The following is a 15,352-nucleotide window of genomic DNA, read 5'->3' as shown; positions in this document are numbered from 1 at the left end:
CTACCAAGGAAGCCTAAGAAAAGACAAATAACACAGAACCTAAAAAAAAAAAATTAGAACTACATAAAATTTTAAGTTAAATTATTTTATGGCAAAAAATAAAAAATAAAAAGACAATGACAGGATTTCCCTGGTGGTCTAGTGGCTAGGACTGTACTCCCAATGCAGAGGGACCAGGTTTGATTCCTCATCTGGGAACTAGATCCCACATGCAGCAAATAAGACCCAGTGCAGTCAAAAAAATAAGTAAATGTTAAACGAAAGAGACAATGACAAACTAGAAAAGAATTTATAAATCATATAAAAGACATATAAAAGATACTCAATAATATTCAGATGATCAAATAACAGAAAGTTAGATCATGTATCTGAACAAAGTTCATAGAAAAAGAACTAATTACAAATAACTCTGAAACATATGAAAAGATGCTCATGTGCTCTAGTCAGAGAAATACAAATTAAAATCAAAGTTTCTCATACATCAGACTGCACAAGATCAAACTATCTAGAACACGGTATGATAAAGGAAGCAGCAGTCTCCTACACTCCTGGTGGAGACGTTGATGAGTGCAAATTATCTGTGAAATTATTATTTCATACCTTTTAGCCAGAAATTTCCCCCTTTAGGATTTTATCAACCTAAAGTTCACTGTCAGGGAAGTGGTTAAAAATTATGGTTATCCACACAATAGAACACTAAATATGGTTATTGAGATGAACAAGGAAGGGTAATATGTACACACAGGATGAATTCCAAGAAATAATGTGGAATGAAAAAAAGCAAGATGGGAAAATTCCCTGGTTGGGGAACCAAGATCCCACAAGCTGACAGGAAGGCAGGCAAGGGAGAAAGAAAGACATAGAAGAGTACACAGAGTGTGACTTTATTTTAAAAATTTATATCTTTATTTATATATATTTATACATAATTTATACAAGCATGTGTCAATAAATGACTGTGTATGCACAGACTCAAGACTTCTTTTAGAAGGATATACTAGATAATAATGGTTACCTCCAGTGAGACTTTTCACTATCTACCCTTGAACTGTGTATGATGTACAGTATTACTGGTCCAAAAATAAAATAATGTAAGCAATTTTCAATACATCCAGAAAACACTTCTGTTCATGATGCTGTGTTGGGCTTTTATAAGAGGAGTATAGAGAGAAGACAGTTTTGGATAACAGGTTGTGAATGAATGAAAATCAGTACCAATATTTCTAGCATTTCTTTCCACTTTAGAGCATTAGTAGATGCACTGTGCATTAGAACAGCTGGCACACTCAGCAGCCAAGACTCAGATGCCTACTCTCAGTCAGGGGTCCGCAAACCTGCTCCAGAGGGCCAGACAGCAAATATTCTGGGCTCTGTAAGTCACATTTGGTTTCTGTCATATATTTTTTATTTGTTTTTTCACAATCCTTTACAACTGTGAAAAACCACTTTTCCTCATCCCCTCCTCTCCCACTCTAGTTGTAAGACTGTAGTTCTTAAAAGTGTAGCTCCCTGACTAGCAGCATCACTTGGAAACTTGTTAGAAATCCCAATTATTGAATGCTACCCCAGAACAGATTTTATGGGGTTTGAGAGTCACTGCTCTAGGAGGGCTTCACACAGGGCGGATGTGTCCTGCGGAATCTATGAACACAGTTCTCCCAACAACAGAACATAGGCAGTAGGGAAGGAGAGATTCAGGAGGGGAAGGTTCCAGACAACAGGCCATGGGTGCAACTGTACAACAGTTGCCAACTCTGGCCAACTGTGTCCACCCCTGGAGGAAGCACAGACTGTGGCTCCTTCACCGAGGGGCTGTTTCTCTCCCAGGACAGGGCTGAGGACAAGTTCTCTGGGACCTTTCCCTGAGAAGCCCCTTGCTCCTTAGGCTGATTCCTTTGGGAGTTAGTCCTTTGAGAGGCAGGTACTATCATTTGAAGATTCTGAGTAAGAACTTGGTCTGACCCTTTGTGGTGGCTTTGACTATGATCTTCATTTTAGGACTCATTTTCTTTAGTTGTAAATTCTCTCAGTTTAGTTTTAGTCTACATTCCTATCATCTTTTCTGTTTTTCTTCTACTCTCAGAAGGCAGCCTCTAGGTCAGATGGTAGGAAGGTAACTGACAGTCTGAGGAAGGGAGGCCTTCTCTCCACTGAGCTTTATTCAGGCTTCAGAGCTGCATGTGCCTAGTCAAGAAATTTTAGAACTGTTCTTTATTAGAACAAGACAAAACAAAGAAAAAAAGAAAATGTAGCAAAGATTCCTGCTCAAGAGCCTAACCCCACACTTGGCTGGATTTCTGGAATAATGCCAATATTCTAAGTCAATTCAGAATCCACATAAGAACTAAGCACTGTACTTTATTTAGACTGGCTAGTTTATCTTCAACAGCTTACTCCATGTGTGAATAAACAGATGCAAGTCTCCACCCAGTGAAACCAGAAATAGGACACAGCATGCAAATAGGGGTATAACAAAAAATCCGATATTAACATGTACGAAATCCACATAATGAAAGCACGAATCTAAAGGTGTCTTCTTGGTCTTGATTTTCTTTCACCTCCCTGTATTTAAAGAAACTAGGGACTACCTATGATCTACTTCTTTAAACTCCCTACACCTTGGTTTCAAAGACAGCAGCTTGGGTGAACTCTCCTTTTCCAGTTCTTGTCCCATCACCCCTTAAGGGATATGTTCTTGATTCATAGCCTTTTTTCCCCTCGACACCATAACTAGAACCAAAAGGTATTATACCATGCACTGTCTTATGCTATTGCCACTCACGAAAAATGTTTATTATTAGATATTTATCTCAGATATTTTTAGTAAATATAGAGCATTCCACTGTATGGATATATCATAATACTTTCCCAAACTAGGGGACAGTATTGGGTCAACTTACCCTAAAACCGTAATATTATTAACTAGTAGCCATGGGATAAGTCTAACAGAAATTTTACTTTACTTCCAAATCAAGGGAAAGTGATACTATTTAATAATCAGGTGGGTGCCTAAAGCCTGTGCTCTGCAACAAGAGATGCCACCACAATGAGAAGCCCATGTGCTACAACTAGGGTAGTCCTCGTTCATCACACCTACAGAAAGCCTGCCCACAGCAATGAAGACACCGCTCAGCCAACCAGAAAAGAAACACATGAAAGGAGAACTAGTGAACTGGAATATAGATTTGAAGAAATCACCCCAAGTGCAACGAAAAGCTTAGAAATTATGGAGTGGAGAACTGACAACCTTTTTAATTAAAATTCCCGAAGAAGTTGACACTATTGGAAGAGAAAATGGCTGAGAGTTTTCCAAACTTGATGAAAAACATGGATTCCTCAGACTCGGGAAAATGAACAAACACTGAGCAGGATAAACACAAACAAATGTCCAGCTATATTTGATGCTAAACATCAAAACCAACAGAAACCCTTTTAAAAAGCCACAGGCAAAAATGCACATTGTCTACAAAGAATGACAACTACACTGACAGGAGACATCAACAGTAACGATGGAGGTGGGGTGGAATATCTTCAAAGTACTGAGAGAAAATACATTCAACTTAGAATTACATGCCCAGTTCACCTTTAAGAACAGAGTAAAAGAAAAAAAAGATTTTTATATAACCAGTAACTGAAACAGTTTAAAATCAATAGACTGTCAGTGTATGAACTTTATAAAGGATGCTCTTCAGGAATATAGGGAGAAGGTCTAAGATAAAAGAAGAAATGGTGTGCAAAGAGATGGACAAATATGGATAAATTTAAATACTATTAAAAAAAATTAAGTCCCATTTGAGAAGTTAAAAAAAAAAAACCACTAAAATACAGAACAAAAAACATTTGCTGTTTGCATCATTCTTCTTTATAGATTTAGGTACAGCTTAAATACACATACTAAATTTTAAAATAGCACTATAGCAATATATGTCAGAATCCTCAAACTCTCAGGAAAAAAGCAGTAACTTTTATCAGTATCCACTAGAAATAAGTTTAAAATTCAGGAAAACAAAAGTAATTTCTTAATTATAGACATCTCTTACCTACTCCACTCATATCCACCTATATACCCCAACACATGTATCCAACTAATGTCAAAAGCCAGGTCCATGGCTCTAGGTGAGAACTAAAGGTATTCCCATCAGCGTAAGGGAAAGACAAGGCTAATTATTTATCACCACCATAGTTAATTGAACACCATTCAATTAAAAACTTATTCAATGCAATTAGGCAATATAACAAAAGAAAAAAGTATAAATATTAAGGGAGAAAACTAAAATCATTATTTGCAGATCATGAATTATTTCCCTAGAAAAAAGAAGTCCACTGAAATTAAAAAAAAAAAATGATCAATAATGACTAAAGAAAAAAAAAATACAATCACAATAGCAACAACAAAAATATCTGAAAATTTTTTTTCAAGAAATATAGAATGTAAGAAAATTACAAGTTCTCTAGGGACACACAACAATTTAAATGAAGTACAACAATATTTAAGGGCTTCCCTGGTGGCTCAGATGGTAAAATATCTGCCTGCAATGCAAAGATGAATCATTCAACAATGATACTGGGTTAGAATCTTGCCAAACATTTAGGAGGGAAAATAAAGCTAGGCTCTTATTTATTCTGGGTGGCATGAGATTATTTCATATGTAATCAATCTCAGTTGCTTAAGGGAAAAAAAAAAGAAATCCATAAATGCACAAAAGGAAAATTTAGGAAATTTTAAAAAATCATCTTGGACCAAGAAAGACCCTTCCAAACATATTTCTAAAGCTGGATATAAAGGAAAAGACTGATTAAGATTTATCAATACAAAAACAACTTGAGATTACACTTGCCATTTCAAGACGTTTTCTTTCCTCTCTCTTGAAAGCCACTCTCCAAAAACGAGGAAAGAAGAAGCAAACAAACTCTACCTCTGATAGTGCTAGAAGATTTGCAACTCCCAAAACAGTTAATGAAGACAGCTAGCAGACAGAATGTTAAACCTGAATAGTTATGGCAAGAGACACCAATGAGAAGCAAGCCAAATGATCCTGCAGAACCCTGGAATGATACAGAGTACCCCAAAAGCTGGAGTGGGGATGAAATCAAGAGAACTCTAAAATTCTAAAATAAATGACCGCTGAATTGCCAGGTCTCCTTTCCCTACTGCAGTCAGATACCTATGCTTTTCCCACTATAGGAGACAGAAGGGTTGGTCTTTGGAGATTCTGAATCAGAGATGTCCAGATTCAGGGAATCACACAGCAAGCGGTGTAAACTGAAAACAGGGATTAAGTGAAAGCCTTCAAGTCAAAATGCTCCCCCATTCAGTTCCCAAATGCCTCCAACCCAACTACCTGAGAAAATAACTACAGATAATGACCTTTGGGGGTCCCCAATTTAAAAACTGTCTGGCTATCCTGATTATCCTACAGTTTAGTCCAATAAATGAGAAGACCACTCACATATCAAGTATTACCAATTTTATAATAACACACTCTTATAAATATGATTCACAGATGATATGAAATATTTGTTTTCAACAACAAAAAGAAAAAAAAAAACAAAGGCAATACAGAAAAAAAGAAAAAAGGAAGGCAATACAGGAAATGCAGGCAAGATAAGAAAATATTAAAGGCATTATAATGCTACTCTGGAATAAGATATTATAGCCATGAAATAAGAGAATAAAACTCACAGAAATACAAAATAACTGAAATAAAAGTGCTAAAAGAAAAGGCTATTTCCAAGAAAATAGAAAAGGCAAAGATGGATAGGAGAGACAAGAAAAGATCACAGACTCAATCCCTAAAAAATCACAATATCAGCAATAAAGAACTGAGAAATCTGTGGCTGAATAGATAGAGAATGCCAGTGTGATAACTAAAAAAAGATGAAAACCAAGGTACATTACTGTGACCCTTCAAAATACCAGGGATTAAAAGAAAATAAAGTGTTACATGCTTACAAGGAGGCATACTAAATAAACTGGCATCAGATTTCTCAAAAGTAACACTGGAAGCTAGTAAACAATGGAAAATGCCTTAAAATTCTAACTGGAAATGATTTTTCAACATAATTCTATACCTAGTTTAACTATCCTTCAACATTTTATGATAAAATAAAGATGTGATTTGTCAAATTTCCAAATATTTACTGATCATATACTCTTTCTCAGGAAGCTTTTAAGGATATGTGCAATCAAACAGAATTTAGGAAGGGGAAGACGTGCGTTTGAGGAAAATAGTGAAATCTAACTTAGGAAAAGAGTGAAAGAACATCCCAGGATGGCAGAGAAGTCCCAGGATGAGAACTGTGTCTTAAGTTTACACCTACAATGCAAACACTTCATACTGAAACAGGCAGAAAGAAGGCTCTATCAACAGTGTTGCCAAAGAAAGAAAAGCAACAGATTGTTTAATTGTACAATTTTATTAAGTGGCATTTTACAGAGGGGTTGGAACTCAAGTCTGCAAGTCAAGAAAAATTAAGTGCATCAAAAAAGAATGTGGCAAAAAATGTGCTCCAGGTGCAACAAACCAACATTTTTCTTCAAAAAAGAAAATGTGATCACAGTACACTACTTAGCTCAATTATTTTAAAAGGAAATAAAACACATAAAATGAAAGTTGCTATACATGAAAGGAGACAAAGTCTAATTTTTACCTTCTATCCCAGGTGTTCCTATAAAATAACGGATGGGGCTAAGTTCCTTCCAGATAGACAGTTGAGAATCCCAATAGATTAACTATACAGAAGGGCTAAGTCTCAAGTGTTTCTCCCTGGCTGCCCCATCTGATCCAATCTGAAGGGTTTTAAGTCCATGAGAAACTGGCTAGATGATCAGGTTATAAATGGATATTAAGGAAACTTACTTATCACCATTTTAAGGCATTCGGGATTATCTTGAATAAGTGGTTCAGCTTGTACTGTTTTACTTAAGAAATTCTTTGAGATAAGAGGAAACCTGACTTTAGCAAGGATGTCAACCATAAAAGGCTGGCGATTAGGTTCATCATATTTCAACCACCTGACTGCAGCATCATAAACCTAAGGGGAGAAAAACAGCATGGTAAAATTTTCAGATGGCAGCAGCACTTCCAATTACCTATGTTTACTCTCCCAGTGAAGGGAAAGAATCTCATTAAGACATAACTGCTTACCCCAAAATCTTATTCAGATACTTGTTTTCATCCCCAAATACCCATCTTTACTTCAGAACAGTTTACACAATGCTCTAGAGATTCTTCTAGGTAATATGCTTTATAGAACTTACTACTACTGCATAATGTAATGATAAGGAGGATGTTGAATACATATTTTTAAATTGCTTTTAAACAAAATATAACTTCTGTTTTGGAAGGAGATATGATATACATTTCCCACTGAAAAAAATCTATTGATCAATGCTAGTTTCAATATTTGCTTATATGGTACCAGGAAAATGTGTTATTTCCTCAGAGGCCTTCTACCCCAAGAGATATGAAGGTCATCTAAGATTTTGTTTCAATCTAATATTCCTGAATTATGAACTGATAGACCTATGTGCTTTCCACAAACTTTATGATATAAAAATTCTATACATATAGAAGGAAATTAGAGTATTTATGTAAGAATTGCTTTCTAAAATAAATAATTCCTTTAACTACCAAAAAAGTGCCAAGTTTATTAACATAATTTGATCTACAAATCACTAGTTTAAACACACTGAAAAAAGTCTAGTATTTCATATACCACATACTTTTAGGTCATATTAATAAGGCCTAAGTTTAATTTCCCCATGAGTCAGTTAAATTTTTTTATAGGAATTAAGTCTTTTATTTTTAAATAAGTTCTTTATTGGGATAGTTTTTGATTTACAGAAAAATTGGAAAGATAGTGTAGAGAGTTCCCATATACCCTGCACTTAGATGTTAATTGGTACATTAGTATAAAACTCCCATCATAAATAATGAATAAATGTTGATACATTAAGGTCCATACTTTAAAAAAATCCTTTAGTTTGTCTAATTTTCTTTTTCTGTTCCTCAATTCCAAAGAAGATACATTACATTTAGTCATCATATCACCTTAGGCTCTTCTGCTGCTGCTAAGTCACTTCAGTCGTGTCCGACTTTGTGCGATCCCATAGATGGCAGCCCACCAGGCTCCGCCATCCCTGGGATTTTCCAGGCAAGAACACTGGAGTGGGCTGCCATTTCCTTCTCCAATGCATGAAAGTGAAAAGTGAAAGTGAAGTCACTCAGTCCTGTCCGACTCTTCACGACCCCATGGATTGCAGCCAACCAGGCCTCTCTGTCCACGGGGTTTTCCAGGCAAGAGTACTGGAGTGGGTGCCATCACCTTCTCTGTAGGCTCTTCTAGACTATGACAGATTCTCAGACCTTCCTTGTTTTTGACAATTTTTGATAGTTGTGAGTTCTAATCAGTATAGACTGTCTCTCAATCTAGGTTATCTCATGATTAGGCTGGGGCTATAGTTTTTTTGGGAGGAAGACAGAGATGACATGCCAGTCTCATTATATTAAGGGTATGTGCTATCAACATGGTATCACTGATTTCCATGTTATATAATACATTATCACAAACTTTTTGACTTAAATTACAGAGAAGGATGGGGAACTGAAAACAGAGATTAAATGTCTGCATATTAAAGCATTACCCCATCTAGCTCCCAGCGCTGCACCCAGCTTACACCTCTGACAGTTTATCTGACAGTTCTGGAGATCACAGTCCAAAGTGGGTCACACCCTGGGCAAAAATCAAGGTGTCAGCAAGGCTGCCTGAAGGCCTAGAGGCGAAACCATTTTCCTGACTTTCCTAACATCCAGCAGCCATGAAACAGAATTTGGAATACTCTAGTGTAAATACTGTCTCTCCTAATATTTTTTTCTTTGTCATGTATTCAAAAATGAAGTGTAAGAAATTCATAGGAACATTTTTACTAAGAATAATGTGGGAAGGCAATTTAGTTACCTGATCCTCTGCTCTCACAGTCAGAGTGTCCTGGTTGAGGAGATGTGTAACTCGCTTGACATCAAGTTGTAGAAATTCATCAGTTTTATAAACTTCAGTAAAATGCTGATGAATAAAGTCATCCGCAGTTGCTTTCAATTCAGGACAGTCTAGACACTCTGCTAATACACTTATACCTGAAGATAGAAAATAAATGAACCAAAATACCTTAAAGATACAGTAATTGACTCTAGGAAAATGAGATAATAAATTTCATAAATCTTTTCCATTGATTTGTCTATTGTTATGCCAGCATGATATCATCTTATATGTGGCTGAATTTGGTACTTGGTAGGACAGACCCTCTTCAATGTTTTTTCAAACTTTTCTTGGCTACAAGTAAAACATTTTCTCTTGCAAATAAATTTTAAAATAAGCTTATAATGTTCTACTTTTTAAAAATTCTAATATGTCTTCAATTAGAGTTGCTAAATATTTGGATTACTTTAGGGACAGTTGACAGATCTCCACTTAGATTTTTTTAGTGATCTTCAATGTAATTAATTGATTATTAATGTTATATATCAGGAATCTGCAAAATACTGTCCATGAGCCAAATTATTCACCTCTAGCTGTAGCGTCAGCAGCTAAGAATATTTTTCCTATTTTTAAAGGGTTGTGAAAAAAGGGAGAGTAGGGGAGAGAAAGAAGGAGGGGAATGTATTAACCAATAAGATGGCATGCTATATACTCATGGTAAGCAGTCGGCTACATATGAATGTTTAGGCTCCCAATAGGGAAATGATACTATCACCAAAAACCAGTATTTATTTATTAATTAATTTTTGGCAGTTGAATTTGTGGTTATTATATAACCAAATAATCATGTGGATCAATAAAATATGAATGTGAAAAGTAGTTGTTTCTATGAAGACTAATTCTAAGGTGTTAAGACAGACTTGAAATAGCTCACATCAAGCATGACCAAGACAACTGATAAAATCTAAGAAAACACTGCAAAATTCTAGAAGGATTCTGTCATCAGACTTCTTGCTGAGTTATCAATTTGTTTTAAGGAAATTAAGAATAAAAAATCATAGATGATATATTATTGGTGTGACTTATGTAAGACAGATTTAGGTAAAATCAGTATTTATAGAGTTGGGCTTAGCATCAAACAGTAGCAGACTGCTATATTTATATTACATGAAAATGCAATCTTTACAATTGATAAAAACCTTCTTTAACCACTTACTACATTAATGAAATTTAAATTAGCCAACTAACTACTGTTCTGATTATGCCAAATAAGGAAATTTCTATTGTTACCGTATTTTTTCTTGACTGCACTGATGGAAACCTTTAGCACCAAATAAGGAAATTTCTATTGTTACCATATTTTTTCTTGACTGCACTGATGGAAACCTTCAGCACAAAATTGAACACTAGCATGTTTCCATGCAAAGAATATTTGCTATCAGTTTCAGATACATATAGATTAACTATTTTATTTCTAGTTTAAGAGTTTTCATAAATATAGGAATGAGTACTGAAATACAAAAGTGCCTTCAGCATCTGTTGCTATGGCTTTAAGTATTTTTATATAAGTATAGCATGTTGCTGCTGCTGCTGCTAAGTCGCTTCAGTCGGGTCCAACTCTGTGCAACCCCATAGACGGCAGCCCACCAGGCTCCCCCGTCCCTGGGATTTTCCAGGCAAGAACACTGGAGTGGGTTGCCATTTCCTTCTCAAATGCATGTTAGCGTAGTAAATTATGTTTGTTTTTTTAACACTGAATCATTCTGGCATTTCTAAAGTAAATCCTTGCTCCTCTTCCTATACACACAAAAAATCATTGCTGAGGTTATTTTTTATTTTGGAAAATGCTGATACAGTATTTTATGGCTTGTTTCTGCTGAGGTTAATAGGTTCTCCCTAAAAGCAGAGACATTACTTTGCCAACAAAGGTCCGTCTAGTCAAGGTTTTTCCTGTGGTCATGTATGGATGTGAGAGTTGGGCTGTGAAGAAAGTTGAGCACCAAAGAATTGATGCTTTTGAAGTGTGGTGTTGGAGAAGACTCTTGAAAGTCCCTTGGACTGCAAGGAGATCCAACCAGTCCATTCTGAAGGAGATCAGCCCTGGGTGTTCTTTGGAAGGAATGATGCTAAAGCTGAAACTCCAGTACTTTGGCCACCTCATGCCAAGAGTTGACTCATTGGAAAAGACTCTGATGCTGGGAGGGATTGGGGGCAGGAGAAGGGGATGACAGAGGATGAGATGGCTGGATGGCATCACTGACTCGATGGACGTGAGTCTGCGTGAACTCTGGGAGTTCGTGATGGACAGGGAGGCCTGGTGTGCTGCGATTCATGGGGTCGCAAAGTTGGACATGACTGAGTGACTGAACTGAACTGAATCTCCTCTTTTTTTTTTTTTTGGCTATTACAAAAGTTTATGTAACAAAAAAGTAAGAAAATGTACACAACCCAATTTTTCTGGTAGTAAAATGTGGAGAGGGGACACATGGAAGCGTTGATTTCTCTGGTGAACACAGCCATTGTTCATACTCGTTCCAAGGCTTCTAACATGATGATACTATTTCCTCGTATTACCACCATTCCAATATTGTTCTGTTGCCCACTAGTTGCCATCTCCACACATTCATCTATCACAAGATTCATAAAGGGATCAAATCCCCACAATATTCCTTGGACATGTCTGCCACCATTTAATTTTAATGATAACTTCTTGTCCATAAATTTCTTCAACTTGGGAGGGTGTGCTTTGCTCATGTCTACTCCACTGAATCTCCTCTTAAAATATATTCCTGCAAAATTTTTTAGTGAACATCTCAAGATTAAATAAGGAAAAAAGAAGATTAAATAAGGATACTTAAAACCATGCCTTTTTTCTTTATTAAAATACAAATTAAAGTGTTTATTTTATTTTATTATTTTTTTAAAGTGTTTTTTTTTAATAGGAATCTCATTTCTTACCAAGACAGTTTGAAGCATCAACTTGTTCTTTCAAAAAATCAACACACATTTTCTTCACAGGTTCAATCTGGTACTGATTTGCTGCATCTAATAAGGACTGAACATTGTTGCTATTCACAGAAATTCTGTAAATAAGGTGAAATGAATATTAATATCCTACAATTTATTGTTTAAATAATGCTGTGGTAAAATGTATCCTACTGGCCCCTAAAATTAAACAAAAAAATTAAGATTTTTCAGCCTTTGAACTAGTATAGCATAGGATCCTCAAACCCCACCCCTACCACCCTTATAGTTTTTCATTCTGAAGAACGTGGAACACACCAACTTGTTATAATAATACTTTTCCATGGCAGATCCTGACCTTACTTCTCCACAGCAGAAATGATCCTTAACTTACCTAGCTGTATAAGCAAATTCCACAAGTTGTTCAATAATGTCAGGTTCAGCATCTTTGAGCTCCACTTCAAAGGACTTTGATTCAAGCATGTTAGCTAATACAAAGAGAAGAAACATAAGTGGCATAAGTACTTCCATGAGTCTAACTGAAGAACCAGATCATTCTAGGCTGTGTTAAATGTTAGAGAAAAATAGCATGACAGACACCTCTCTGAAAGAAAACACCCTAGAAAGCCCACCCACCACTGCCCTATAATAAATGCAAATTAATTCTCCATACTTGAGATGTGCCTTAAAATAAGATATTAGTCAATTAGTGTACTTAAAAAAAAAAGGCCAAGTAAACAGACATAAATCTAGATTCAGTATTTCCCCAACTCCTACATTAATTTGGTAGCATTCTCTTAAATTGCTATGGGAAAAATGCCTCTGATACAGCTGGAACAGACCTATAAAAACAATGACAATTAAATATACATAGTCAGCTTTCAACAGCAAGGCTCTCATTCTTCCCCAAAACCCTAGTAGGTAGCCAGGGCATTAAAGAGAAAACTTGAGGCAGATATATTATATAACTTGATCAAGCTCATAAGCAGTACTAAGTAGAAGAACCAGGACTCGGACCCAATTCTCAACTCCAAAATATGGCTTTTTTTAGTATGTTATATTTCATTTTTCATTTTATTTCATTTAACTTGCTAGATAAAATGCCATAAGACTTATCTGCTCCTTTGCCTTTTCATCTGAGATTAAGAAAAAAACCCAGTATTCAACTAGAAGCTGTACATTCATTAATAAACACTTAGGGGCCTTTAGGGCTAACAAAAGGACAGGTCTCCTTCGAGCAATCATCACCATGACCACTCTTCAATCTCTTCACTGTTCTATGGCCTTAAGTGCTTTTAAAACTGGCATATTAAATATGAAAATGGCATATTTCCATTTAGACTTCACCTAAATCTCAGAAAAAATATTATGTTTCATCTTCAGATACTTACTTGTGAACATTAAGTTAAAAAAATGACTGGCTGCAGCAAGGACAACACGATGAGCAGGTATCTTTCTTTCCTGGACCATAAGGATCACATCACACAGCGTTTTCTAATCAAGAGAGAAATAAATACAATTAAAAAGGGCTCAATGGGAATGGCTAGGCAAAGGAAAAAACAGGTGCTGACCAAATGCTTTATCTCTATTTTCCAATTAAATCCAGTATTTCCCCAGCACAGATCTTGTTTATAATGTAAAATCTATTTACGAAGGACTTACAGAGTTGCTGTCATGAGTTTGGTGTATCAAAATCTGGCACTAAAGCTCCCAATAATCAGAAAAAAAAAAAAGATCTTTAAAATCAGAAAAAAAAAAGTATGAACCTTTGCGGGAAGCCAATTTTTTATTTTTAATCTGACACTAATTCTAAGATGTTTCTCATAGTGAGATTTTACGGGGACATTAAATGACAACGTCCTTGGTGGTTTTTCAAACAAAACAATATACTTTTAAAAAACTGTCCTTGATAAAATGTAGAGTACACACTGCATTTTCCAAGAAAGTTGCCTTCACAGACCTAACCCGAAACAGGAACAACTCAGAACATAGAGTAGATGAACCAAGTGTCCACTGAGCACTCTTTCCTTAAATAACACTTCTCTAATATGCACTTCTGATAAGACCTGGAGAGCAGCCACTTTTAAATTGTGATATCTAACCAAGGGCAAATGTGTCAATGTAGGTTACTGAAAGAAGGCAAATCTAGATTGTATACTTAAAAGTGTTAGAAACATGGGGAACATTAAAGTTTAAGATTTACTTTACTTACTTAAAGATGAGTTTCAAGAAAAAAGAAATGTCTTATTTATCAAATAAAATTTCAATTTCTTAATGAAGTTAAAGATATAATGTATAGATTTGGCTCAGAAAAAAATATGTAAAGCACTCTCTTAGGCACTGGGAATACGAGGCAAATAATATTTTCAGAGTAATAGTACTCACAAATCTCAATAATGGCCCAATAGCTCAGAAGATATGGAATTTTGCAAATTTAGGTATTTTACTAAAACTGATAATAGTTTCTGATAGATAAATCACTATTTCCTACATTACTATTCCACGAATAAAAACCCAAATAAGATAGTGCACTTAGAATGAGAAAAGAATGGGTCCCATTTTTTTAGAACCCTAAAAATGGGTTCTTAGTGGGCTAAGAAATGAACATTTCATTCTTACAGCTTACTTAAGGACTTTTTTTTTTTAAGCTTCCCTGGTGGTGCAGACAGTAAAGAAACTGCCTGCAAATGTGGGAGACCAGAGTTTGATCCCTGGTTTGGGAAGATCCCCTGGAGAAGGAAATGTCAATCCCCTCCAGTATTCTTGTCTGGGGGAATTACATGGATGGAGGAGCCTGGTGGGCCACAGTCCATGGGTTCACCAAGAGTCAGACACGACTGAGCAACTAACACTACTGGGAACTACAGACTATTGCTTAGACATTATATGCAGATCATAATTAAAGCCACTGTTACTCCAATAATGTCTTACATTTTTATTTCCATTTATTGGGGAAGGCGTACAGAATAGGCATAGCTTGCAGGTGATTTTGCTGCACCAAAAAATACTAGGTTGCAAAACCAAGCCAATTATTTGGTTACCATCAAAAACAAGCTGATCAAGTTTGCTTAAGAGGAAGAAAGAGAAAAAGACAGGGAGAAGTGAGGGAGGGAAGGAAAGAAAAAAAGAGGAAGAAAGAATACTGACAGAATAGCAAGCAAATTAGATAGGAGAGGGACCTATGGCTGCTGACGGGAAGTTCCAGAAAATGTCAGGTTAAACTGAAAAGCAGCAAAAAACCTTCCCAAGGCATACTTGGGGATAGGAAATGTTAGTGCAGTGAATTAACAGACACAGAAGAAGTCAGGGAAATCAGAGGGCTCTTTGTACAATTTAGTCTTAGTCTAAGATTAATCTCTAGCTGGATATAAATGTGTACAGCAAGTGGGAGGAGGTGAAACGGGAGCAA

The 15,352-nt window shown here is 35.9% G+C and overlaps 2 protein-coding genes across 5 annotated transcripts in view; both read right to left on the bottom strand.

Annotated features, from left to right (window-relative positions):
* Window positions 1-15,352, bottom strand: part of KLHL7 (kelch like family member 7) — a 55,722-nt gene that overhangs the window by 25,553 nt on the left and 14,817 nt on the right. For all 4 annotated transcript variants that reach the window (NM_001076037.1, XM_005205294.5, XM_005205297.5 and 1 more), the window contains 5 exon segments: window positions 6,861-7,035; window positions 8,962-9,137; window positions 11,938-12,062; window positions 12,338-12,431; window positions 13,335-13,437. In NM_001076037.1, the coding sequence (NP_001069505.1) occupies window positions 6,861-7,035; window positions 8,962-9,137; window positions 11,938-12,062; window positions 12,338-12,431; window positions 13,335-13,437 (673 nt within the window).
* On the bottom strand, window positions 11,355-11,757 carry LOC107132386 (small nuclear ribonucleoprotein G-like). The gene has a single exon (XM_059885822.1). The coding sequence runs from the start codon at window positions 11,731-11,733 to the stop codon at window positions 11,503-11,505; it is 231 nt and encodes a 76-aa protein (XP_059741805.1). The 5' UTR covers window positions 11,734-11,757; the 3' UTR covers window positions 11,355-11,502.

This window comes from Bos taurus, chromosome 4 (genome assembly GCF_002263795.3).
Source record: "Bos taurus isolate L1 Dominette 01449 registration number 42190680 breed Hereford chromosome 4, ARS-UCD2.0, whole genome shotgun sequence".
NCBI lineage: Eukaryota > Metazoa > Chordata > Mammalia > Artiodactyla > Bovidae > Bos > Bos taurus.
The sequence above is the reverse complement of the archived record's forward strand: the minus strand, read 5'-3'. Positions and strand labels throughout refer to the sequence as shown.

Bases quoted from the DNA above. Each gene is read 5' to 3' on its own strand.
- LOC107132386 (XM_059885822.1), bottom strand. From the start codon at position 11,733: ATGAGCAAAGCACACCCTCCCAAGTTGAAGAAATTTATGGACAAGAAG.